Source organism: Pseudophryne corroboree, chromosome 3 (genome assembly GCF_028390025.1).
Source record: "Pseudophryne corroboree isolate aPseCor3 chromosome 3, aPseCor3.hap2, whole genome shotgun sequence".
NCBI lineage: Eukaryota > Metazoa > Chordata > Amphibia > Anura > Myobatrachidae > Pseudophryne > Pseudophryne corroboree.
The window spans coordinates 350428302-350456192 of NC_086446.1; the positions used below are offsets into that span (position 1 = coordinate 350428302).

The following is a 27891-nucleotide window of genomic DNA, read 5'->3' on the forward strand; positions in this document are numbered from 1 at the left end:
GAGGCAAAACTTTTTTTAGGTATATAAGCGAAAGGAGAAAAGCAAAAGGCGGAATTATAAAACTAAAGACAGAGACTGGGAGTCTTGTTGAGTGAGACAATGTAATAGCAGATCATCTTAATAATTATTTTTGCTTAGTATTCACTACTGAAAGAGAGGGGAAGGGGCCACAGTTAAGTGGCAGGGATATTCAGGAAAATGAAACAAGTACATTTACAGAGGAAAAGATCCTAACAGAACTCTCAAAGCCGAAAGTGGACAAATCTATGGGGCCAGATGGGATACATCCAAGGATACTAAAAGAACTTAAAGAGGTGCTGGTAGCACCAAAGACAGAATTATTCAACAAGTCATTAGCTACAGGAGTAATTCCAGAGGACTGGAAAAGAGCGAACATAGTCCCACTGCACAAAAGTGGAAGCAAGGAAGAGGCAAACAACTACAGACCAGTGAGTCTTACATCAGTAGTAGGGAAATTGATGGAAACACCCTTGAAAGAGTTGTAGATTATCTCAAATCCAGCAAATTACAAGATCCCAAACAGCATGGATTCACTGGGGGGAGATCATGTCAAACAAATCTTATTGACTTTTTTGACGGTGTGACTAAAGTGATGTATAAGGGTGGAGACGTGGATATAGATTATCTAGACTTTAGTAAGGCTTTTGACACTGTTCCACATCGCAGACTGCTAAATAAACTTGAAAGCTTGGGATTGGATACTAGGATTATTGAATGGAAAAGATCTTGGTTACAGGATAGAAAACAGAGTTGGGGTAAATGGAGTGCATTCACAGGAGGGAAATGTTACCAGTGGAGTACCCCAGGGCTCTGCACTTGGACCAGTGCTTTTTAATATCTTTATTGGTGACATTGCAAATGGCATTAAAGGGAAAGCATGCCTTTTTGCAGATGACACAAAGGTATGCAACAGGGTAGACACACCAGGTGGGGTAAAACAAATGACTGAGGATCTAGGTAGACTAGAAGAATGGTCAAGAGTGTGACAATTATAGTTTAATGCCAAAATATGCAAAATCATGCGCTTGGGTCTCAAAAATCCAAAGGCTAAATATAGTATTAATGGCACTATTGTTATGTTCAACGTACTCGGAACCCGAGAGACAGGGTGGTAGTAGATGAGCTCCGAGTACTGAAACGTGATGCTGCAGTTCAGGCTGAGATTCGCAGCAACCCCTAACAGAAAACCCTGACTCCGTTGTCTCTCCCTAGTAGTCGGTCAACGCCTCCGAGACTATGGTTTCTTGGGCCCATGGCAGTCGCGTTTGAATGGGCAGATTAGGTCTGCCCGAACTCCGATGCCCCCCTGGTCTTAGTTGGTGACAAGGTATTAACCGAGACAGAGAGAGAACAATGGGAAAAACTAACTAAGACAGACACAAAAGAGATAGGGGAACCACTGCAAAAAACTATAAACTAATTTATATTCTGCGCAGCCGCCAAGAAAACCAGTAACCAAAATAGCGCTGCCCGAATACAGAATACGCATCCATCGTAGTTCAGCAAGACAACAGTGGCGGAACCTCTGCTACACAAAAGCAAAAGATAAGGATAAAACGGCCAAAGCCGTAAAGTGCGTCAGAGCCGCTACTCACAACACCGGAAAAGGTGCACGTAGAAGGAACAGGACCCTAAGGCTGAAGATTCAGGAATACAGGACTCGGAAGGCTGGATCAGATTCCCAGGACCAGGCTCTGGACACCAGGACAAAGGACACAGGAACGAACTGGCTGTACAGGAACACTCCAGGGTCAGGACACAGCTCCACAGGAAGCTATCACCGGCGAGGCTGCCTGATCCTGGCTCCCATAAAAAGGTCCTATTGACCTGTCACAGGAGAGCCAGCAGACCAGCCCCCCCAGACCTAATTGCCCAGCTGTTGACAGGCGTGCAGCGTGCGGTGTGCCGGCTGCTTAGTAACAGCTGGGACGGGAGTGCAGGGCGGCCGCCGGGCGGCCCCGGTTGCTAGGCAACCGGCCGGAGATGGACACTCAGCGGCGGAAGTGATGCGTCGGCCCCGTCCTACAACACCCGCCGCCGCTGACAACTATACTGGAAACTGCTGAGGAGGAAAGGGATCTAGGAGTCACTATTTCAGGTGACTTAAAGGCAGGTAAGCAATGTAACAAAGCAATGGGGAAGGCTAGTCAGATGCTTGGCTGCATTGGCAAAGGAATCAGCAGCAGAAAGAAGTAATAATGCCACTGTATAGGTCATTGGTACGGCCTCATCTAGAATACTGTGTTCAATTCTGGAGGCCATATCATCAAAAGGATATTAATACATTAGAGACTGTACAGAGAAGAGCAACTAAAATGGTGCATGGCCTACATCACAATACATACCCAGAGAGACTAAAAAAATCTCAATATGTATAGTTTGGAGCAGAGAAGGGAAAGGGGGGAAATGATAGAAACTTTCAAATATATCAAGGGTTTTAACAAAGTCCAGGAGGGAAACATTCTCCAAATGAAGAGAAGCAATAGGACACAAGGAGATGCACTGAGACTGGAGGGGGGGAGGTTCAGGGGTAATTTGCGAAAAAAATTACTTCACAGAAAGGGTAGTGGACAAGTGGAATAGCCTCCCATCAGAGACAGTAGAGCAATGTAAACATGTATGGGATAGACATAAGGATATCCTTACGAAGAAATAAGGATCAAATAAGGATTGAGCTAAAGATATGGTAAAAATAAATAAAAAAAAGGGCAGACTAGATGGGCCAAGTGGTTCTTATCTGCCGTCAAATTCTATGGATAGTGGATGCCGAGTCCAAGAGCAGTGTAGAGTCTCTTTCTTTTTCAGGGGATTGGCTCTTCGGGAATTAATTAGATACGTCGATTTCTAAAGTTACTGCGGAGAAATCCACGTTTCTACCCTCTGGGGCCCCGCCGGCTAGACGTTCCTACCCGGGGCCGTCTGCCCAGTCCTTTCAGTCTAACAGATTTAGATCTAGGGCCAGAGGTGCCTCCAATGCGGCTAGAGGCACCAGTGGAAATATAAGAAAACCAGCAACCGCAGGTTCTCAGGAACAGAGCACCAGTTCAGCTTCTACTAAGGCTTCAGCATCACGGTGCCCACCCACCACGAGGGGATCTCGAGGTGGGAGTTCGGCTGCGCCACTTCAGCCGCATCTGGGAGGATACCTGGGTAAAGGACCTAATTTCTCAGGGCTACAAGCTGGAATTTGACGGTACTCCTCCCCAACTATTTTTCAAATAGGGCTTACCAGCTTTGGAGGATACACGTGTTACGCTGCAACAGGCCATCCTAAAATTGGTCCAGTCCCAAGTCATTGTTCCATTGCCACTGCAACAACAGGGAAAGGGTTACTACTCCAACCTGTTCGTGGTTCCAAAACCGGAAGGTTCAGTAAGGCCCATTTTGAATCTAAAATCCTTGAACCCTTACCTAAAGGTTTTCAAGTTCAAGATGGAATCCTTGCGAGCAGTGATTGCAGGCCTGGAAAAATGGGAGTTCGTAGTCTCACTGGATATAAAGGATGCATATCTCCATATCCCTATTTGGCCACCTCACCAGGCTTACCTGAGGTTTGCCCTGATTAACGATCACTACCAGTTCCAGGCGCTACCCTTCGGCCTGTACACAGCTCTGAAGGTGTTCACGAAGGTAATGGCTGAGATGATGTTCCAACTCGGGGTCCAGGGGGTCAATATTGTCCCTTATCTGGACGTTCTCTTGATAAAAGCAAGTGTATTGAAAGAACGTTACTAATCTAGAATCTTGACTGCTTATGATTTCAACAAGAAATTAAATGATCTGCTGGATAAGTCTATGTTCTGAGTGACTAGGATCTAGGGACAGGACTGCTCGGCAACCTTCTGCATGTGCTATTGGAGATGTTATGACTTAAATTACTGATGCAGTGGGCTTTGCGTATGAAAGTATATACAGTATGAAAAAAAAATGCTCAGAAACAGGAAAAACACTTACACAGGTGGTCCACTGGAGTTCTTTAGGGTGCTTGAAGTGAACTACTGGGAATGGAGTACAGGAACTAACATATGGGAATGCTGGAGGTCCCCAAGAAACTTCTTACACTAGGGCCTTTTCCATTGACATGAAATCCCAGGTTATTGATGTGAACCTGGTATTTTTGTCAATGGAAATAGTCCACCCAGGTACAGTCACCCTTGAATCCTTCCTGGGTACCTAGCAGGGTTTTACACTGGAAAGTCACGGATGAGCTGCAGTGGAAACAAGTTACCCAGGTCGTCTGGCCAGGAACCCGTTTCCAGCACAGGGAGGGACGCATTCCGGCACAAGGAGATTATGTCATCTCCGAGTGCTGGCACTGCACCTGTGTGCAGTGTGAATGGTGCCAATCCGGGAATTACTTGGATCAGCACCGCAGTGGAAAAGGGGTATGTCTCGGGTCTGACCCGGTTTGGAACTGTGTTCCAAATCTTGGGTCGGACCAGGGACTTCAGTGGAAAAGGGTATAAGTAGTCAGGTAGAGATAACCAACAGAAAAGTTTGTGTAACAGTTAAATGCATTACCCAGAAATGTTAGTTGATCCATGAGCTAGTGAAGGAGTCTGATGGTAGAAGTGGTATGACACAGCTGAAGGCAAGCAGAACCAGTTTTGTTAGTGACAAAAGGTTGCTGGCTGTTAGTACAACACCATACCAACTATTAACAAATAGAATGACAGCTAGGTGACAGTGAGGATGAAAGGAGGTGACCTCTGCTACCATAGAGTAATCATGTGGTCCCTCAAGAAGCTAAAGCTCTACCTGCATGGATGAGTGTGATCATTACTCCGTTGATGGTACAGGACAAAAAATATGGTGGAGCCTTGCCATACAAGCATACAACTTGGTTATTAATCACAAAAAGGAATGCAAAAACTGTGATGTTTTGTGAGGAGGAGCCTGAAATCAAGTCATGCAGTAGAGCACCCACTTGGCCTGGACTGTTAAGCATGGCCTCTGTGAGAAGAGCACAATGAAGACAAGAAAGAATAGAAATGAGACAAAAGGGGATGCCCTTCTTAAAAGACGTAAGGCCAGAAAGCCACATAGGAGCCACCACAGTTGTGGGCCTGGGGAAGGATCCGTTAGCCATGTCCCTACCCAGTGTAGCCTCTCCACAAGTGCATTAAGTAGGGACAACAACTAGGACAACCAACTAAATTGAATTTATGAGAGATTAAAGGACCAAGTCTGAAGAGGGAACAGGATATTTTATGGAAGCATATCTAGAAGTTGACGTACCCATCTGACTTATCTATGTGAAAAGAATTATTAATCTGTAAATCAAACAACAGTTTTTGCTATCTGATCCAGGTATTCCCACTGGGCCACATACAAATGAAGAGACCCTGGGTCCTTGTTCTGCTTGCAAGCATGTGAGCAAACCTATAGGAGCTGTAGACTGCTGGACTGTCATACTGCACCTGGAGTGGGACTTGCACAAATATTACTGGCTTGATCTTTGTGTGTACTTTATTTAGCTATACAGCATCAACATTCTCCACAGCAATTTATGTAAGCATTCCTTTATACTACAAAGTGGGATTTTTGTTTTAGTTGCTGTGAAACTCTTACAGGTTAAAATTAACCCCGCTTGCTCAGCTCTGTTTTTTCAGTCTCTGTGTGCTAAGGTGCCTACCACAAGTTGGTACAGGTTGAGTATCCCTTATCCAAAATGCTTGGGACCAGAGGTATTTTGGATATCGGATTTTTCCGTATTTTGGAATAATTGCATACCATAATGAGATATCATGGTGATGGGACCTAAATCTAAGCACAGAATGTATTTATGTTACATATACTCCTTATACACACAGCCTGAAGGTAATTATAGCCAATATTTTTTATAACTTTGTGCATTAAACAAAGTGTGTCTACATTCACACAATTCATTTATGTTTCATATACACCTAATACACACAGCCTAAAGGTCATTTAATACAATATTTTTAATAACTGTGTATTAAACAAAGTTTGTGCACATTGAGCCATCAAAAAACAAAGGTTTCACTATTTCACTCTCACTCAAAAAAGTCAGTATTTCGGAATATTCCGTATTTCGGAATATTTGGATAAGGGATACTCAACCTGTATCCAGTAAATGTATTCACTAGTCCTCAATAAGGTGTCAGGCTAGGCCAGGGTACCCACTGAGACGTGACAGATGGGAAGAAATGTGATAGTGGGCCTTGGGATAGTCCTTTTCCTTGGATATCATCATATTAGTGTAGACCTATTCATGTGGATATTTCTGTGAGCACGCGTTCTCTTTAATAATAATATTACTAGATAAGACACTTATCTGAATTGTCTGAGATAATGACATGAAATTCTGGCAAGATTAGCTCTTACACAGCACTTTGTACTGTAACCGCAGGTTCACAGTTAAATTAGCATAATGCTCTGCAAGCCTATCTAGTAGTGAAAGGGTTAATGATCAGAAACCTAGGGAGGAGAAAGTCGTGTTTCCAAAAGCTTGCAATCTAATCTGAACTCTACACTTGAATTTAGGGCCAAAATACTGTGAAGGACGACTAGTCTCCATGTGGAGAGCAGAATATTTTGGACTGCCCTGGACTCTGTCTGCTATCACTATGTGTGTGATTTGTGTCAACAACTGAGACTCCTTGTCACTGCAAAGTCCTACGCGTATGCAGGCAGGACAGTGGAAGTTAGAAAGCTGTCCGAATTCTGGGTACAGCACCTGGGGCACCTCTATATCTTGGTGATGCTTGGATACAGTGTCTGAAACGTCTAGGACTACTGACACAACAACTTATTGCTCCTGTAGTCACGAGTTGACAAAGGCATGAAAGGCGAACATACACAAGCTTAATCTTTTTTTAATTTATTTGGCTGGCAGAGTCAGAGTGCTGCAGAGTACCCCATGTTTTTGGGCAAGGAGAGGAGGACTTCTCACCCAGCTGGGTGGCAGAGGAACAGAAGGTTTTGTTGGAGGAATGTCCTGGAACAATTATTGTGTTGTTTTCAGGGAAGAAAAGGCAAACAAAGAACCCCAAACAAGAAGAAAGTGTGTGAGCTGCTCATTGAGAATAAGGTAAGAAATGAAATACATAAACAGCTGGGCTGTGACCATGAGAAAGGGTGGCTTGTTTGTTAATGCTCATAAAACACCCCACTTCTTTTTCAGTGGATTGCATACAGCAGCCATGTTGTCACTGTGTAAACAAGTTGTGTGGCAATAGTCAACTTGGCACTAAGCTTGCAATCTAGCTGAAAATGACAACTCATCTTAATGCTCTTCACGTTAAAGCCATTTGTTGCAGCCCTGATAATGAAGGCAAGTCAATTGTTAATAAAATGGTATATGTGGAAAGCCACCCTGTAAATAGCTTCCCTGCACTGCATTACCTCTGGCATGCAAGTCAGCTATTTACTGTGTAGATTGCATTTCAACATATGATTTTAGAAATGTTGTACTGTTTCCAGCCTGTATTTAGGTATAGATGTGTCAGTGTGTGAAAACCATGACTGGCCACCTACAGTGTGCAGCAGTGAGCCCACTATGATATCCAACACCTTACCTTTATACCTTTATAGATATCTACAGGGGTTGGTTATGCGTGACCAGCGATCAGGAGACTGCCGGTCACCATACCGACGCCGGAATCCCGGCTTGCAGATGTCCGACACGGCGGGGTGATGGGCAAGTGGAGCGAAGCCCCTTGCAGGCTCGGTGGTGAGTGTTATATTCCCACTCTATAGGCATTGTGGACATCCATGAGTGGGAATAGTCCCTGTCAGTCGGCATGCCGACTGTCGGGACGGTAAGGGTGCGGGATTCCTGCCTCGGTATTGTGACTGGCGGTCTCCTGACCGCAGGTCACGTAACCATACCCTCCAACTGTACCTCTTTAGCAGGTACAGTACCTTTTTTGTGTGGTCTGTACCGGTTTTTGGCTCTCCAAACTTCCATTGAAAGTATAAGAAAGGGGACGTGACCACGCCCCCTTTACTCATGGCCACGCCCCTTTCCTAATTTGAACTGATTTTTATGTGTAAAATGTTGGAGGGTATGCGTAACTGCCTCCCATCTATAGTTCATAGTGACTTCAAATTCATACTTCGGCCAGGATGTAATGAAGTCCGGTGGACGTACGTGATGCCGGATGAACTCGGACGTTTTTTTAAAGGGACAATCATGTACAAGGCTAAACCTTGTAAGCGATTGCCCTTTTAAAAAAACATCCAAGTTCGGCTGGCATCCCGCATGGCCGCCGAACTCGGACTTCATTTCATCCAGCCCTTCAAGTCTGTAAGCCAAATAGTTCATATTAAAATGACATTTATGTTAATTTGAAGCAAACTGAAAAAAAATGAAAGAGAAAACATTCATGTATGGTGTATCCCATGACTTACCTGACATCCTGTAATATCATTTTGTACTAAGACGCTACATTCCATAACTTCATTTCTGTGGCAATGTTTTACTCTTGTCAGTGACCTAAACTAATTTAGCATATACTGCTTCTAAAAACTAAATAAAATGCACCAAGCTGCCAGCAATTCTAAGTTTCACATAAAGCTCAATTTAGTAAGTTTATTCATTTTTCAAATATGTGAATCAAAACAATACTTGTAGACAAATTCATATTACATGGAGTGTTTCAAAGGGGAACCTCTACTCCCAAAATAATCACCTCAAAAGTTCCTAAAAGTCCACACAAGGTGCATATAGAGCAAGCATTGAAAAGAACAGTAAGTAAGTTTCTGAGCCCTTCTCAGCACCACTGTACCTGCTGGGCGTACTTACACGTGCCTGGCTTAATCTTCAGAACAAATGATACTTTCAACATTCCAGATGGCTAAAAAGGGACTTAAGATTTCTTATTTAAAAAAAAAAAAAAGGAATACTTTTTCCCATGCTATTCTACATTTTGAAACCAAATAAAGAATTCTGGCGGACAGTTAGTACTTAGTTTTGCTGTAATCTGGAAGGATATGGGTTTTAAAAAAAGCAATATTTGGCAGTATGTTCTTCCTGTGTTTGCATAGGTTTCCTTTGGGTGCTTCGCTTCCTCCCACACTCCAAAACCATAGGTTACTTGGCTTCCCACAATAAAATTGACCCTAGTGTGTTTGTGTGTCCATGTGATAGTGATAAGGAACATAGGGGAAGATTTATCAAACCTTGGAGAGGAAAAAAGTGGAGAGAGATAAAGTAGCAAGCAATCAGCTTCTAACTGTCAAATTACAGGCTGTGCTTGAACAGTGACAGGAGATGATTGGTTGGTACCTTGTAGGGAATCCAGTTGTCGGCGAAGGGTGCGAACTGCCATTGCCACGGCGTTGAAACACCGGCTATGACAGCCCGCCTTGCACACTTTGCCCAGCCGGTCGAATTACCTATTTGCACAAAAGTTCTTGTTACTCTATGGGGTAGAAACACTTTTGTGCGAGATCCCTCTGCTGTAAAGCGCAAATTCCCCCTTTATCTCTCTCCACTTTCTCTTTCCCAAATAGATTGTAAGCTCCACTGGAGCAGGAACAGCTGTGAATGACTGAAATGTTCTCTGTAAAATGCTTCGAAATATGTGCACGGGATCCGGTCTCTAGGTCGACAAGACTTAGGTTGACAGTAATTAGGTCAACATGGTTTCTAGGTCGACAGGGACTCTAGGTCGACATGTACTAGGTCGACATGAGTTTTCACAATTTTTTTCTTAATTTTTTTAACTTTTTCATACTTTACGATCCACGTGAACTACATTTGGGAACAGTAAACTGTGCCGAGCACAGCAGTAGCAGAGCGAGGCACCTTGCCCGAAGCATGGCGAGCAAAGCGAGTCATGCGAGGGGACACGGTGCTGTAATTTGGGTTCCCGGTCACTCTACGAAGAAAACGACACCCAAATTTTAAAAAACAAAACTCATGTCGACCTAGTACATGTCGACATATACTCCCTGTCGACATAGAAACCATGTCGACCTAAGTCTATTCTATCTAACATACCACTCCCATGTGCACTATATAAATAATTGTTAAGAAATTAATATTAACCCTATTGCTTTGTCGTGCCTGAAAATGTATGGCAGAGAGAGCAAGTCCTACTCCAACATCATTTAAAGCTGCGCTACCATCTAGGGAGGTGGCAGAGCTGTAATGCTGCAGACGCTCCTTGCAGCTGTTTTTCCTGGGCTCCATGGTTAGTCTGACAGTCTTGGCTGTGTGATGTATTGGAGGGTGTGTGAGAGAAAGGACCAATGAAAAGCTGTAACTATAGACAATGCAGCTTCTCATTTGCCATCCTGCTTACACCTTATTTTGCAGCCATTTTAATAGTAGTGAGCAAAAAAAACCAACCCACCCCACTCTGGGTGCTACTGCAACTTTAAAGTGCTGTTTCAGTGAGCTTTAAACAGAATTCCAAAGTTATAAATGGAGTGCTGTGTCTACAAAACTCAAGCAGCTTTGTTACTAGCTTGCCATTGTGCCAACCTGTCACCTATAGGTTATAAAGCACTGTGTATTGCTATAACCTGCTTGAGAGTTTGGGCCAAAGTACCTATTTGTTTGGACTAATCTTTTTATGATTAAACTACAGTTGGATGGGACATTATACAGGCAAAACCACCTGTGTGTGTGTTTGTATAACCACAAGATATAACAAATGGCCCTCTGTTCTTTCCTCTGGGTGTTTATTACCTAATTGCTCTCCAAGAACGCACTATTCTCAGAGTGCATTGGGGTATAAAGCAGGAGTGGGCAATTACTGTAGATGGGGGCCAAATACCATATTTTAGTAAACAGCAAGGACCGTACACAAACTATTTATATTTATAATACATACTGTATCAATAAACTTGTAATGGTATTTTCTTTGCAAGAAATTTGAAAGTCACACAAACTGTAAAAGTGGGGACAGAGTTATATTGGACACACCAGGGGAAATAGGTAGGGAGGTATGGGAGAGAAAGGAACAAAAACAAAGTGGGTTGTTGCAACATTATACGGATATAGGTGCATTTTGGTTTGATAAAGCAGAGAAAAATAAAAAATGACGGGTTAGGTGGTGGGGGAGTTTCTGCAGGGTACAATCTGCCCCCCAGGCACCATAATTTGACATTTTGGGCCGCTGGCTGGCTGCAGCACTGCATGCTTCCTTCCATGTAGATGAAGCTTCTCGATCGACCAAGGGGCTGATTTATCAACACGTTTTATCATACGCAACTAGTTGTAAAGCTCATTTCATATGATAAATGGTGCTCCAGCCAATCAGCTCCTAACCGTCATGTGTTTGAAAAATGACAGCTGGGAGCTGATTGGACCACCAGTTATCATATGCAATGAGTTTTGTTATAAATCTGGGAATCGTTTTTCATCTCTCCTGGCCGCATGTCACATACCTGCCCTGCAGCCAGTGGCAGATTTTTTGTAAGCTTTTGGCAGGCACGTTGCACACTTCCTGTGTGTGCCGTGGATCAGTATGGTCTACTACTCGTCTTCTCCTGACTGTGTGGGACACGCATCCTCCCCAGATGATGGGCAGCCACTCAGCTCTCTGTGCCCTGAACAAATGAATGCACTGTGCCTAATGCGGCTATGTCTGGCTAGGCCCCCTCAAGTCGGACTGGCCCAGCACAAGAATGTTGGGGAGATCCCTGGTGGGAAATTCAGCTGCTGGCTGAGAGGGTGCAGGGACCAGGCAGCCATTGACTGCAGCTATGCAATTAAAGTAATGAGGTGCCCAACTTCCTGCGCCTCTAAACTTTGGCGACGCTCCAGTCCCGACTGTATAACTAAAGCTATGGATAAAGGTGGAGCCATGGATATAGCTTATCTAGACTTTAGTAAGGCTTTTGATACAGTTCCACATCGCAGACTGCTAAATAAACTTGAAAGTTTGGGATTGGATATTAGGATTATTGAATGGATAAGATCTTGGTTGAAGGATAGAAAACAGAGAGTTGTGGTAAACGGAGTGCATTCACAGGAGGGAAATGTTACCAGTGGAGTACCCCAGGGATCTGTACTTGGACCAGTGCTTTTTAATATCTTTATTGGTGACATTGCAAATGGCATTAAAGGGAAAGTATGCCTTTTTGCAGATGACACAAAGGTATGCAACAGGGTAGACACACCAGGTGGGGTAAATCAAATGATTGAGGATCTAAGTAGACTAGAGGAATGGTCAAGAGTCTGGCAATTACAGTTTAATGCCCAAAAATGCAAAATCATGCACTTGGGTCTCAAAAATCCTAAAGCTAAATACAGTATTAATGGCACTATACTGAAAACTACTGAGGAGGAAAGGGATCTAGGAGTCACTATTTCAGATGACTTAAAAGCAGGTAAGCAATGTAACAAGGCAATGAGGAAGGCTAGTCAGATGCTTGGCTGCATTGGGAGAGGAATCAGCAGCAGAAAGAAAGAAGTAATAATGCCACTGTATAGGTCATTGGTACGGCCTCATCTAGAATACTGTATTCAGTTCTGGAGGCCATATCTTCAAAAGGATATTAATACATTAGAAACTGTACAAAGGAGGGCAACTAAAATGGTGCATGGCCTACATCACAAAACATACCCAGAAAGACTAAGAAATCTCAATATGTATAGTTTGGAGCAGAGAAGGGAAAGGGGGGACATGATAGAAACTTTCAAATATATGAAGGGTTTTAACAAAGTCCAGGAGGGAAACATTCTCCAAATGAAGAGAAGCAATAGGACACGAGGACATGCACTGAGACTGGAGGGGGGGAGGTTCAGGGGAAATTTGCGGAAAAATTATTTCACAGAAAGGGTAGTGGACAAGTGGAATAGCCTCCCATCAGAGGTGGTAGAGGCTAAGACAGTAGAGCAATTTAAACATGCATGGGATAGACATAAGGATATCCTTACAAAGAAATAAGGATCAAATAAGGTTAGTGATAAAAAAAAAGAATAAAAAATAAAAAAAAAAAAGGGGCAGACTAGATGGGCCAAGTGGTTCTTATCTGCCGACAAATTCTATGTTTCTATGTTTCTAGAGTTGGGACACTGGGAGGAGCAGAAGAGGGAGAAGCTGACTAGTGTTCAGGAACTTATAGTTAGTTATTATAATGCTACATGGGTCTCCAGAGATAAGTGGAAGAGGGGAGTGGGGTTTGTCTGGAGGGGACTGAGGAGATGAGCAGTGTTGGCATTGCTAAATTTTCTAATGGTGACCTTGATATACAGTAGTTAGAGATGTATTTACTGGTAAGTGTCAAATGCACTAGATCTGGCAGAATTTGACGTGTACCAATCAGGGCAGGATTAACAATAGCGCGGATGGAGCTGCAGCTTCAGGCCTCCCTATGAAAATAGGCCCACAGGAAACTGGCAGCATTGACTGGAAAATATTTTTCCTATCACAAGCTGCCAGCGGCCATTCTCCCAGGCCCCCATGCAAACCCTGCTGAGCCACCACCTCCGCTACTTGCCTGGGAGAATGCCTCCATTCTCTCGAGTCCTTGGCAGTAAAAATAGTGGTGCAGTAAGGAGCTCCACAGCCCTACCTTCACCCCATGACATCACATAGGTTTCACCCCAGGGGCGGAACTATCGGGGGAAGCCAGGGTGGATGGAAGAAAAATATAAAGCTTAGCAGTGAAAATATAAAGCTTAGCAGTGGCTTGGATGGTTTCAACTCTGCACTGTGAGCATAGGTGCAGAGTGCAAAGTAGACTCTGACATTGGACAGAGGGGAAAAAGGGATGTATTTTGTACTTTGTCTCACAGCTGATTTAATAAAGTTTTTTTTATTTTTATTTTTAAAAATGCTATACGATGTGTGCGCCTCTGGGGACTTGCAGAGGCTGTGTTGCAGCACTGCACTCATATCCCCTACCTCTTCCTGGTGGACCCCCTGATAGGATTAACATGATCTTCAACAGGTGAGGGGAAAGTAACAGAAAAAAAACTGCAGTTTGTGAATACCTGAATGCGGGTGGAGGGAGAAGTATAATAAAGGAAATGCTATTGGGAATAAAGGTGTTAGTTAATTATGTTTAAACACTCTCTGTATTATATGGCGTGACTGGTACTCTATCTATTATATAGCATCATTTATGTTCTCTGTATTATTTGGCGGCACTGGTGCTCTCTGTATTATATGGCATCACTGACGCTCTTTGTATTATATGACGTCACTGACGTTCTCTCTCTTTATTATATGGCGTTACTATTGCTCTCTGTATTATATGGCATCACTTGTGCTCTCTGTATTTTATGGCGTCACTGGTGCTCTCTGTATTATATGGCATCACTGGTGCCCTTTGTATTAAACAGCATCACAAATGCCCTCTGTATTATACGGTGTAACTGATGTTCTCTGTATTACATGGCATCACTGATGCGCTCTGTATCATATAGCGTCACAGACACTCTCGGTATTATATGGCATCACTGATGCTCTCTGTATTATACAGTATAGCGTCACTGATGCTCTCTGTATTATATAGCGTCACTGATGCTCTCTGTATTATATAGCGTCACTGATGCTCTCTGTATTATATGGCATCACTGGTGCCCTCTGTATTATATGGTGTCACTGGTGCCCTCTGTATTATATGGTGTCACTGGTGCCCTCTGTATTAAATGGTGTAACTAGTGCCCTCTGTATTAAATGGCGTTACATACGCCCTCTGTATTATATGGCGTCACTTATGCTCCTTGTATTATATGGCGTCACTGGTGCCCTCTGTATTATATTGTGGCACTGGTGCTCTGTAATGGGCGAGGTAGTGTAGTACAGTCAGCAATATTTACCTTTGAGTCTTGAGACACTGCAAACTGCAATTTTGCATTAAAATGAATACACCCCAGAACACAGAATAAGTGCATTAGATGCTGGCACCTTTATGTAATGCCCTCACTGAGAAACATTACAATGTAATTGTTTTTATTCAAGTAAGCCAAAGGTAACCACTATCTACGGGGAAAGGAAGGCACAGCCCAGACTCCACCAGTGGCCTGAGCACTGAGGACTGGGCTTTCCTCCTTCCTGCAACCACCTCATCTTAAGATGCTGCTGCCGCCAGACACTTACTGTACGTAGTTTGTTTATAACAAGTAATTACGCACATTGGGGGTAATTCCAAGTTGATCACAGCAGGAAATTTTTTAGCAGTTGGGCAAAACCATGTGCACTGCAGGTGTGTCAGATATAACATTTGCAGAGAGAGTTAGATTTGGGTGGGCTACATTGTTTCTGTGCAGGGTAAATACTGGCTGCTTTATTTTTACACTGCAAATTAGATTGCAGATTGAACACACCACCCCCAAATCTTATAGGCCCTACACACTGTTATGAACCACAGGTAGTGGTTCATTCCTATTTTATGTTTATAAAGTTGTCTTGCATGCCAGGATTTCCTGTTGCTCTGTTTTAGAATACTCTTGTCTGCTGCCGCTGGTGAGTCTGTGTAATTGCAGCTTGTTCCCTTGTGTTCAGCCTCACCTGGCTGCTAATTGCATCTGGTCAGTTTGAAATCATGCAACAAGGCAGCTGCATGGGATTATTAATTAGGCCTCTCTGTTATATGCTGGCTGTTTGCAATTCACAGATGCTGGTGATATTCCTGGGTTTTCAGTCTGCTTGAGTTCTGAGCTTGGTTCCTGCTAGTTCCTGAGCTTCCTGTGTCAGTCCCTGTGTCGATTCCTATGTCTGATCCCGTGTCCTGCCGTGAGGCGTTCCTGTCCTGAGGTCCAGTACCTTTGCCTGTGCAAGTTTCTGGCTTCTTGGTGTCCACCGGTCTGTCGTTTGGGATTCTGCCTGTCCTCCAGTTCTGAGAGTCTGTGTCAGCAGCATTGGGAGTTCCTGTCCGTTTGCCAGTATTCGTACCGGTTCCGTGAGTAGCGGCACGGCCGCGTCCGTTGGCGTAGGCCGCTGTATTCCCTTATTATTTCTGTCACTGGTGTTTTGCAGAGGGTTCTGCTTATGCTGTCACCGCCGGTACACGAGTATTGTGTCGGTGTGTGGTCAGCATTTCCTTTGTTGTTCTTTTCCTTTGGCGGCAAGCCGCACATACTTTGGTTTTAGGTTTGTTAGTAGCCCCTGGCCTTGTTGTTTAGTCAGAGGGCCCCTTGTTATCACCCTGTCTCGGTTCACTCTTTGTCTCTCATTAAGACCTGAGGGGGCATCGAAGTTGGGCAGACGTAATCCGCCCTTCAAACGCGGCTGCCATGGGCTCAAGCAACCATAGTCTTGCAAGAGTGTACTGACAGCACGGGTGAGACAACGGAGATAGGGCGCCAGGGGCTATTCCCTTTCCATTCCCCTTTCCCAGCATTACGTCCTGGTGCTCTGGACTCGCTTCATAACATCTCCCTTGTTCTGAGCACCAGGAACCTAACATTATCACCAGCCATACCACAAAAAAGAAATAAAACTTTTTTTTTTTTTTCTTTTTTGGCCCAGTCCAGTGTCTAGTCTAGAATCCAGTCCTGTCTAGATTTCAGGGTGTTAGAATCCAGTCCGGTGTTAGAATCCAGTCCGGTGTTAGAATCCAGTCCGGTGTTAGAATCCAGTCCGGTGTTAGAATCCAGTTTTGTCTAGAATCCGGTGTTTAGAATCCAGTCCGGTGTTTAGAATCCAGTCCGGTGTTAGAATCCAGTCCGGTGTTAGAATCCAGTCCGGTGTTAGAATCCAGTTTTGTCTAGAATCCGGTGTTTAGAATCCAGTCCGGTGTTTAGAATCCAGTCCGGTGTTTAGAATCCAGTCCGAATCCAGTCCGGTGTTTAAAAAAAAAAAAAAAAAAGTCTTGATTTTGTTTAGCAAAATTTAGTCTTGCCTTGCCTTGTCTTGTCTTGTCCTGTCTAGTTTTAAATCCTCCTATGTCTACTATGCAAGCCCTGCAGGCATCTCTCGCAGCCCTGAACTCTGTATTCAGTGCTTTGAGACCAGAGCGACTAGAAGTTTTGCAGCAATCCCTAAAGCAACTACAAAACCTTCTGACTAAAATCTTGCTCATTTTGCCAGAAGTCGTTGAGAGTACATCTATCTCTAAAGAGACTCTTGTTCACAGTATGGTGACAAGAGAATCCTCTGGTTTAATTGAAGAGAAAAGGTTTAAAAGTTTTCTGCGGCCCAGGCTCTCAGAAGAGGAGCGTCTGCGTCGCAGAAACTTAAACTTATGCCTATATTGTGGGGGTTTAGGCCACTATCTGCAGACCTGTGAGTTGCGCAAGCCAAAGTGTGGTGACGAGTCTTGCCCTCTGGCCAAGTTGAGTCAGGATACAAGACCTACTCCTGTCTCTACTGTGGCAGAGGTACTTGTCACACAACCCACACTAAAAAGCTCTCTGTCCTATAATTGGGGTCCTTGGGCAAGGGAGCCCCATTATAGATTCAGGAATCAAAAAAGAATGTTTTTCTCCTCTCTTGAGGTTCCTGTGGAAGTGGAGTTGCAAGCCCCTGGAGTGGTGCCCGTAGCCCAGGGTCCTGGAGTGGTGCCCGTAGCCCAGGGTCCTGGAGTGGTGCCCGTAGCCCAGGGTCCTGGAGTGGTGCCCGTAGCCCAGGGTCCTGGAGTGGTGCCCGTAGCCCAGGGTCCTGGAGTGGTGCCCGTAGCCCAGGGTCCTGGAGTGGTGCCCGTAGCCCAGGGTCCTGGAGTGGTGCCCGCAGCCCAGGGTCCTGGAGTGGTGCCCGTAGCCCAGGGTCCTGGAGTGGTGCCCGTAGCCCAGGGTCCTGGAGTGGTGCCCGTAGCCCAGGGTCCTGGAGTGGTGCCCGTAGCCCAGGGTCCTGGAGCGGTGCCCGTAGCCCAGAGTGCTGGAGCGGTGCCCGTAGCCCAGAGTGCTGGAGCGGTGCCCGTAGCCCAGAGTGCTGGAGCGGTGCCCGTAGCCCAGAGTGCTGGAGCGGTGCCCGTAGCCCAGAGTGCTGGAGCGGTGCCCGTAGCCCAGAGTGCTGGAGCGGTGCCCGTAGCCCAGAGTGCTGGAGCGGTGCCCGATGCCCAGAGTGCTGGAGCGGTACCCGATGCCCTAGCTTATAGAGGGACATCAAATATTATAGTTCAGGTGTCCATACCGGAAGGGGTCTCAGAAGCTGTCACCCCAGGTAGGGACTTGAAAAGCGCAACCCAAGAAAGGGTCTCTAAAACCATGGTTCTTGAAGGGAACTCGAGAAGCAAAACCCCAGAAGGGATCTTTGAAGTAATATCCCCAAGTGGGGTCTCGAGAGACGCAGCCCCAAAGAAGGGTCTAGAAGTCGCTTCCCCAGGAAAGAACTTAAGAAGCATAGCATTAGTGGAGGATCTGAAAGTTATTGCTTCAGCAAAAGTCCCGGAAGTCATAGTCCCGGGAGAACTTTCGATAATTATCGACTCAGAGAGGGAGGCCGATGGCCCGATCCCAGTCAGGGACGCAAACGGCCCGGTCCCAGTAAAAGAATCCGAGGTGCTGGCCCCGGCGGGGTTCCCGGAGGCCACTGCCCCGGCGGGGTTCCCGGAGGCCACTGCCCCGGGTGGGGTTCAGAAAGTCACTGCCCCGGGTGGGGTTCAGAAAGTCACTGCCCCGGGTGGGGTTCAGAAAGTCACTGCCCCGGGAGGGGTTCAGAAAGTCACTGCCCCGGGAGGGGTTCAGAAAGTCACTGCCCCGGGTGGGGTTCAGAAAGTCTCAGCCCCGGGTGGGGTTCAGAGAGTCTCAGCCTCGAGTAAGGTCAATAGTGACCAGGTCCTAGCAAAGCACTCCAGTCAGTCAGATGAGAAGGAAACAGATCCTGACTCTGATATCTCAACATCCATAATCTTTGATGGGGACTTAGCCCAATTTCTGGCGCTTTACAAACACTATTACATTATTATGTTGTCTAGACCATTTCTGGGCATCACTCCAGAGAACCTTGTGCTCTATCTGATTTATTCTTTTAGAGGAGAGCCTTTTGAGTGGGCGACCAGCTTAATGAAAGCTGAAGATCCCATTCTTCAGGATCCCCCAGCATTCAGTGATGCAATTATTAAAAGATATGGTTCCAAAGAAATTGATTCAGGTTCATCTAGGTCAGCCGTCTTGTCTGCTGAGAGTCCACCAAATACTGCAAACTCAGCACAAGAGTCTCAGCCCGTTGTTTTGACTGCAGGATGTGCTTTTCTGACTTCTTCTTCTAATAATAGTACTTTGCCAGAAAGTTCAGCTCCCAAGGGTAAGAAACCTGTCTCTGATTTGAACGCAGCCTTGCTGGGTGGTACCATCAGCTCAGACAATGTTTGGGGAATTACCTTGGTCAGACCTAAAGAGCTTTGTAAAAAGAAGAAGAAAAAGAAATAATTTTTTGACTCTTGCCTTGATTTAAAAAAAAAAAAAAAAAGATTTTTTTTTCCCCTTGTCTTGTGTCCAGTGGCCACCATCAAGGGGAGGGCACTGTTACAAGTTGTTGCTACAACTTGTTTTTTTTTGTTTTCTTGTCTGTTAGACCAGTGTGTCAGGTTTTTTTTTTTTTTTTTGTATCCCTTGTTCTGGATAGTCTGAATTTTGGGGTCTTTTGACCCCTCCTCAAGGGGGGGGGGGTGATGTTATGAGCCACGGCTGTGGCTCATTCCTGTTTTGCAGTTTTGTTCTGTATTTCATGTTTTACTTCTGTTTATGTTCCCCGTAGGTGTCATGGGGTGCTCGGAGCTCACCCTTAAGGAGGGGATACTGTTATGAACCACAGGTAGTGGTTCATTCCTATTTTATGTTTATAAAGTTGTCTTGCATGCCAGGATTTCCTGTTGCTCTGTTTTAGAATACTCTTGTCTGCTGCCGCTGGTGAGTCTGTGTAATTGCAGCTTGTTCCCTTGTGTTCAGCCTCACCTGGCTGCTAATTGCATCTGGTCAGTTTGAAATCATGCAACAAGGCAGCTGCATGGGATTATTAATTAGGCCTCTCTGTTATATGCTGGCTGTTTGCAATTCACAGATGCTGGTGATATTCCTGGGTTTTCAGTCTGCTTGAGTTCTGAGCTTGGTTCCTGCTAGTTCCTGAGCTTCCTGTGTCAGTCCCTGTGTCGATTCCTATGTCTGATCCCGTGTCCTGCCGTGAGGCGTTCCTGTCCTGAGGTCCAGTACCTTTGCCTGTGCAAGTTTCTGGCTTCTTGGTGTCCACCGGTCTGTCGTTTGGGATTCTGCCTGTCCTCCAGTTCTGAGAGTCTGTGTCAGCAGCATTGGGAGTTCCTGTCCGTTTGCCAGTATTCGTACCGGTTCCGTGAGTAGCGGCACGGCCGCGTCCGTTGGCGTAGGCCGCTGTATTCCCTTATTATTTCTGTCACTGGTGTTTTGCAGAGGGTTCTGCTTATGCTGTCACCGCCGGTACACGAGTATTGTGTCGGTGTGTGGTCAGCATTTCCTTTGTTGTTCTTTTCCTTTGGCGGCAAGCCGCACATACTTTGGTTTTAGGTTTGTTAGTAGCCCCTGGCCTTGTTGTTTAGTCAGAGGGCCCCTTGTTATCACCCTGTCTCGGTTCACTCTTTGTCTCTCATTAAGACCTGAGGGGGCATCGAAGTTGGGCAGACGTAATCCGCCCTTCAAACGCGGCTGCCATGGGCTCAAGCAACCATAGTCTCGCAAGAGTGTACTGACAGCACGGGTGAGACAACGGAGATAGGGCGCCAGGGGCTATTCCCTTTCCATTCCCCTTTCCCAGCATTACGTCCTGGTGCTCTGGACTCGCTTCATAACATCTCCCTTGTTCTGAGCACCAGGAACCTAACACACACATGCCGATATTCTGAAAGATATGAACGATCTCGTTCATAAATGAACGAGAACTCGTTCATATCTTTCAGTGTGGAGACTCCAGCGATGAACGATGCGCGGCCCCGCGCTCGTTCATCGCTGGTCTCCCGTCGGCTGTGCATGCAGGCCAATATGGACGATCTCGTCCATATTTGCCTGCACTTCAATGCAGCCGCGTGACGGGGGGAGTGAAGAAACTTCACTCCCCCCGTCACTGCCCCCCCGCCGCCGGGTTGCTCGTCGGCCGTATCGGCCGTCGGGCACCTCGGCGGCGCATCGCCGAGTGTGTAGGGCCCCTAACTCTCTCTGCACATGTTATATGTGCCTCCCCTGCAGTGCACATGGGGGGTAATTCCAAATTGATTGCAGCAGGAATGTGTTAGCAGTTGGGCAAAACCATGGGGGTAATTCCAAGTTGATCGCAGCAGGAAATTTTTTAGCAGTTGGGCAAAACCATGTGCACTGCAGGGGAGGCAGATATAACGTGTAGAAAGAGTTAGATTTGGGTGGGTTATTTTATTTCTGTGCAGGGTAAATACTGGCTGCTTTATTTTTACACTGCAAATTAGATTGCAGATTGAACACACCACACCCAAATCTAACTCTCTCTGCACATGTTAAATCTGCCTCCCCTGCAGTGCACATGGTTTTGCCCAACTGCTAACAAAATTCCTGCAGGGATCAACTTGGAATTACCCCCCATGTGCACTGCAGGGGAGGCAGATATAACATGTGCAGAGAGAGTTAGATTTGGGTGTGGTGTGTTCAATCTGCAATCTAATTTGCAGTGTAAAAATAAAGCAGCCAATATTTACCCTGCACAGAAACAAAATAACCCACCCAAATCTAACTCTCTCTGCAAATGTTATATCTGCCCCCTGCAGTGCACATGGGCCCTCATTCCGAGTTGTTCACTCGCTAGCTGCTTTTAGCAGCATTGCACACGCTAAGCCGCCGCCTACTGGGAGTGTATCTTAGCTTAGCAGAATTGCGAACGAAAGATTTGCATAATTGCGAATAGAAATTTCTTTGCAGTTTCTGAGTAGCTCGGGACTTACTCTGCCACTGCGATCAGTTCAGTCAGTTTCGTTCCTGGTTTGACATCACAAACACACCCAGCGTTCGCCCAGACACTCCCCCGTTTCTCCAGCCACTCCCGCGTTTTTCCCAGAAACGGCAGCGTTTTTCCGCACACACCCATAAAACGGCCAGTTTCCGCCCAGAAACACCCACTTCCTGTCAATCACACTCCGATCACCAGAACGATGAAAAATCCTTGTTATGCCGTGAGTAAAATACCTAACTTTTGAGTAAAATAACTAAGCGCATGCGCTCTGCGAACCTTGCGCATGCGCAGTAAGCGACTAATCGCAATATAGCGAAACTCTGCAACGAGCGAACAACTCGGAATGAGGGCCATGGTATTGCCCAACTGCTAAAAAATTTCCTGCTGCGATCAACTTGGAATTACCCCCATGGTTTTGCCCAATTGCTAACAGAATTCCTGCTGCGATCAACTTGGACATACCCCCATAGTGCGCCAACTACATGGGACTGCTGCAATGCCCAGCCCACATGCTCTGCAGTCCAGCTACGTATGTCACAACGCCAGTACAGTAGTTAGGGAACAATGGGAAGAAGGGGGTTTTGCCTACCTGCCACGGATGGGACTCCACAGAGTAGAAAGAACACTTGACTGCTTTTTATTTTGTTACCCTGTATGGCTAGCACTTACAGCTGCCGATGAATTAAAGCTGCTGTCCTTACAACTGCACTACTGCAATTTATTTCAGGAAACTTCTGTGATCTATTTTGCGTGAATGGCTCAACCCTAGAATAGGCCATTTGAATACATTGGGATACAAATTCTAAAGGTGCATACACACAGTGAAATGTAACTTTACGATTTTGACTATATAGCTACACAGCTTTCGATACCGATGTGCGCTCCCGTGGGGTCGGTATCGCAAGAAAAAATAGACTGTGCAGGCAAAGCAATCTTGACTATATTGTGTACAATCTAGTTTCTAGTATTGTTAAAATTGTATATAGTCAAAATCACACACTGGGCCTAATTCAGACCTGATCACTAGCAGGCGATTTTTGCACTGCTGCAATCAGATAGTCACTGCCTACAGGGATGTGTATTTTAGCTTTGCAAATGTGCGATCGCATGCAGTGCCGGTTTAAGGTGGGGGCCCAGGGGGTAAGTATCCTGGGCCACTCTTTCTATATGTATCTCATAATATTATGAGCTGTTAAATATTATTAAACATGTGATGGGGCTCATTAAATATTTAAGGTATGGGGTGAATCATTAAATATTTATGAGGTGGGGGAACATTAAACATATATAAGGGGTGAGCGGAGGTCATTATTATATAAGAACAATAGTATATATATATATATATATATATATATATATATATATATATACACATATATATATATATATAATAAGAATTTACTTACCGATAATTCTATTTCTCGGAGTCCGTAGTGGATGCTGGGGTTCCTGAAAGGACCATGGGGAATAGCGGCTCCGCAGGAGACAGGGCACAAAAGTAAAGCTTTTACAGGTCAGGTGGTGTGTACTGGCTCCTCCCCCTATGACCCTCCTCCAGACTCCAGTTAGGTACTGTGCCCGGACGAGCGTACACAATAAGGGAGGATTTTGAATCCCGGGTAAGACTCATACCAGCCACACCAATCACACCGTACAACTTGTGATCTAAACCCAGTTAACAGTATGATAACAGAGGAGCCTCTGAAAGATGGCTTCCTAAACAATAACCCGAATTAGTTAACAATAACTATGTACAAGTATTGCAGATAATCCGCACTTGGGATGGGCGCCCAGCATCCACTACGGACTCCGAGAAATAGAATTATCGGTAAGTAAATTCTTATTTTCTCTATCGTCCTAAGTGGATGCTGGGGTTCCTGAAAGGACCATGGGGATTATACCAAAGCTCCCAAACGGGCGGGAGAGTGCGGATGACTCTGCAGCACCGAATGAGAGAACTCCAGGTCCTCCTTTGCCAGGGTATCAAATTTGTAAAAATTTACAAACGTGTTCTCCCCTGACCACGTAGCTGCTCGGCAGAGTTGTAATGCCGAGACCCCTCGGGCAGCCGCCCAAGATGAGCCCACCTTCCTTGCGGAATGGGCCTTAACAGATTTAGGCTGTGGCAGGCCTGCCACAGAATGTACAAGTTGAATTTTGTTACAAAACCAACGAGCAATCGACTGCTTAGAAGCAGGTGCACCCAACTTGTTGGGTGCATACAGTATAAACAGCGAGTCAGATTTTCTGACTCCAGCCGTCCTTTAAATGTATATTTTGAAGGCTCTGACAACGTCCAACAACTTGGAGTCCTTCAAGTCGTCTGTAGCCGCAGGCACTACAATAGGCTGGTTCAGGTGAAACGCTGATACCACCTTAGGGAGAAAATGCGGACGCGTCCGCAGCTCTGCCCTATGTCGAATGGAAAATTAAATAAGGGCTTTTATAAGACAAAGCCGCCAGTTCAGATACTCTCCCGGCCGAAGCCAGGGCCAGTAACATAGTCACTTTCCATGTGAGATATTTCAAATCCACATTCTTTAGTGGTTCAAACCAATTGGATTTGAGGAAATCTAAAACTACATTTAGATCCCACGGTGCCACCTTAGGCACCACAGGAGGCTGTATATGCAGTACTCCTTTGATAAAAATCTGGACCTCAGGGACTGAGGCCAATTCTTTGTGGAAGAATATTGATAGGGCCGAAATTTGAACCTTAATAGATCCCAATTTGAGACCCATAGACAATCCTGATTGCAGGAAATGTAGGAAAACGACCCAGTTGAAATTCCTCCATCGGAGCACTCCGCTGCTCGCACCACGCAACATATTTTCGCCAAATACGGCGATAATGCTTCGCGGTGACTTCCTTCCTTGCCTTTATCAAGGTAGGAATGACTTCTTCTGGAATGCCTTTTCCTTTTAGGATCTGGCATTCAACGCCATGCCGTCAAACGCAGCCGCGGTAAGTCTTGAAAAAGACAAGGACCCTGCTGAAGCAGGTCCCTTCTCAGAAGTAGAGGCCACGGATCGTCCGTGACCATCTCTTGAAGTTCCGGGTACCAAGTCCTTCTTGGCCAATCCGGAGCCACTAGTCTTACTCCTCTTTGCCGTATAATCCTCAATACCTTTGGTATGAGAGGCAGAGGAGGAAACACATATACCGACTGGTACACCCAAGGTGTTACCAGCGCGTCCACAGCTATTGCCTGCGGATCTCTTGACCTGGCGCAATACCTGTCCAGTGTTTTGTTGAGGCGAGACGCCATCATGTCCACCATTGGTTTTACCCAACGGTTTAATAGCATGTGGAAAACTTCTGGATGAAGTCCCCACTCTCCCGGGTGAAGGTCGTGTCTGCTGAGGAAGTCTGCTTCCCAGTTGTCCACGCCCGGGATGAATACTGCTGACAGTGCTATCACGTGATTCTCCGCCCAGCGAAGGATCCTGGCAGCTTCTGCCATTGCCCTCCTGCTTCTTGTGCCGCCCTGTCTGTTTACATGGGCGACTGCCGTGATGTTGTCCGACTGGATCAACACCGGTCTTCCTTGAAGCAGAGGTTCCGCCTGGCTTAGAGCATTGTAGATTGCTCTTAGTTCCAGAATGCTTATGTGAAGAGACTTTTTCAGGCTCGACCACACTCCCTGGAAATTTCTTCCCTGTGTGACTGCTCCCCAGCCTCTCAGGCTGGCATCCGTGGTCACCAGGATCCAATCCTGTATGCCGAATCTGCGGCCCTCCAATAGATGAGCCTCCTGCAACCACCACAGAAGGGATACCCTTGTCCTCGGCGACAGGGTTATCCGCAGGTGCATCTGAAGATGCGACCCTGACCATTTGTCCAACAGATCCCTTTGCATGGAATCTGCCGAAAGGGATTGCTTCGTAAGAAGCTACCATTTTTTCCCAGGACTCTTGTGCATTGATGTACAGACACCTTTCCTGGTTTTAGGAGGTTCCTGACCAGGTCAGATAACTCCTTGGCTTTTTCTTCGGGAAGAAAAACCTTTTTCTGAACTGTGTCCAGAATCATCCCCAGGAACAGCAGACGAGTTGTCGGCATTAATTGGGATTTTGGAATATTCAGAATCCATCCGTGCTGCTTTAGCACCTCTTGAGATAGTGCTAAACCCATCTCTAGCTGTTCTCTGGACCTTGCCCTTATTAGGAGATCGTCCAAGTATGGGATAATTAATACGCCTTTTCTTCGAAGAAGAAATATTATCTCGGCCATTACCTTTGTAAAGACCCGAGGTGCCGTGGACAAACCAAACGGCAGCGTCTGAAACTGATAGTGACAGTTTTGTACAACGAACCTGAGGTACCCCTGGTGTGAGGGGTAATTGGAACGTGGAGATACGCATCCTTGATGTCCAAGGATACCATAAAGTCCCCTTCTTCCAGGTTCGCTATCACTGCTCTGAGTGACTCCATCTTGAACTTGAACTTCTTTATGTATAGGTTCAAGGACTTCAGATTTAGAATAGGCCTTACCGAGCCATCCGGCTTCGGTACCACAAATAGAGTGGAATAATACCCCTTCCCTTGTTGTAGAAGAGGTACCTTGACTATCACCTGCTGAGAATACAGCTTGTGAATGGCTTCCAAAACCGTCTCCCTTTCTGAGGGGGACGTTGGTAAAGCAGACTTCAGGAAACGGCGAGGTGGCTCTGTCTCTAATTTCAACCTGTACCCCTGAGATATTATCTGCAGGATCCAGGGATTTACCTGCGAGTGAGCCCACTGCGCGCTGTAATTTTTGAGACGACCGCCTACCGCCCCCGAGTCCGCTTGCGAAGCCTCAGCGTCATGCTGAGGCTTTTGTAGAAGCCGGGGAGGGCTTCTGTTCCTGGGAAGGAGCTGCCTGTTGCTGTCTCTTCCCTCGTCCTCTGCCTCGTGGCAGATATGAATAGCCCTTTGCTCTCATTTTTAAAGGAACGAAAGGGCTGCGGTTGAAAGGTCGGTGCCTTTTTCTGTTGGGGAGTGACTTGAGGTAGAAAGGTGGATTTCCCGGCCGTAGCCGTGGCCACCAAATCCGATAGACCGACCTCAAATAACTCCTCTACGCATCGCCTGTCCACTGTCGTGTCCATAAAGCTCTTCTGGGCGAAATGGACATAGCACTTACCCGTGATGCCAGTGTGCAGATATCTCTCTGTGCATCACGCATATAAAGAAATGCATCCTTTATTTGTTCTAACGACAGTAAAATATTGTCCCTGTCCAGGGTATCAATATTTTTGATCAGGGACTCTGACCAAACTACCCCAGCACTGCACATCCAGGCAGTCGCAATAGCTGGTCGTAGTATAACACCTGCATGTGTGTATATACCTTTTTGGATATTTTCCATCCTCCTATCTGATGGATCTTTAAGTGCGTCCGTCTCAGGAGAGGGTAACGCCACTTGTTTTGATAAGCGTGTTAGCGCTTTGTCCACCCTAGGAGGTGTTTCCCAGCGCTCCCTAACCTCTGGCGGGAAAGGGTATAAAGCCAATAACTTCTTTGAAATTAGCAGTTTTTTATCGGGGCACCCCACGCTTCATCACACACGTCATTTAATTCTTCTGATTCGGTAAAAACTACTGGTAGTTTTTTCACACCCCACATAATACCCTGTTTAGTGGTACCTGTAGTATCAGCTAAATGTAACATCTCCTTTATTGCCAAAATCATATAACGTGTGGCCCTACTGGAAAATACGGTTGATTCGTCACCTTCACCACCGGAATCAGTGCCTGTGTCTGGGTCTGTGTCGACCGACTGAGGCAAGGGACGTTTTACAGCCCCTGACGGTGTTTGAGGCGCCTGGACAGACACTAATTGAGTGTCCGGCCGCCTCATGTCGGCAAACGACTGCTTAAGCGAGTTGACGCTATCCCGTAATTCCACAAATAAAGGCATCCATTCTGGTGTCGACCCCCTAGGAGGTGACATCCTCATATTTGGCAATTGCTCCGCCTCCACACCAATAACGTCCTCATACATGTCGACACACACGTACCGACACACAGCAGACACACAGGGAATGCTCTATACGAAGACAGGACCCACTAGCCCTTTGGGGAGACAGAGGGAGAGTCTGCCAGCACACACCAAAAAGCGCTATATATGACAG

General features: G+C 45.9%; 1 protein-coding gene across 2 annotated transcripts in view; it reads left to right on the top strand.

The window, feature by feature from the left end:
* Positions 1-6463: 6463 nt before the first annotated feature.
* Positions 6464-27891, top strand: part of GRB7 (growth factor receptor bound protein 7) — a 254847-nt gene continuing 233419 nt past the window's right edge. Inside the window, exon 1 of one of the 2 annotated variants that reach the window (XM_063959742.1) lies at positions 6464-7075. In XM_063959742.1, coding sequence (XP_063815812.1) covers positions 6905-7075 — 171 coding nt within the window. In that variant the 5' untranslated portion in view covers positions 6464-6904. The remainder of the gene's footprint in view (positions 7076-27891) is intronic. The other variant, XM_063959748.1, reaches the window with a different exon arrangement.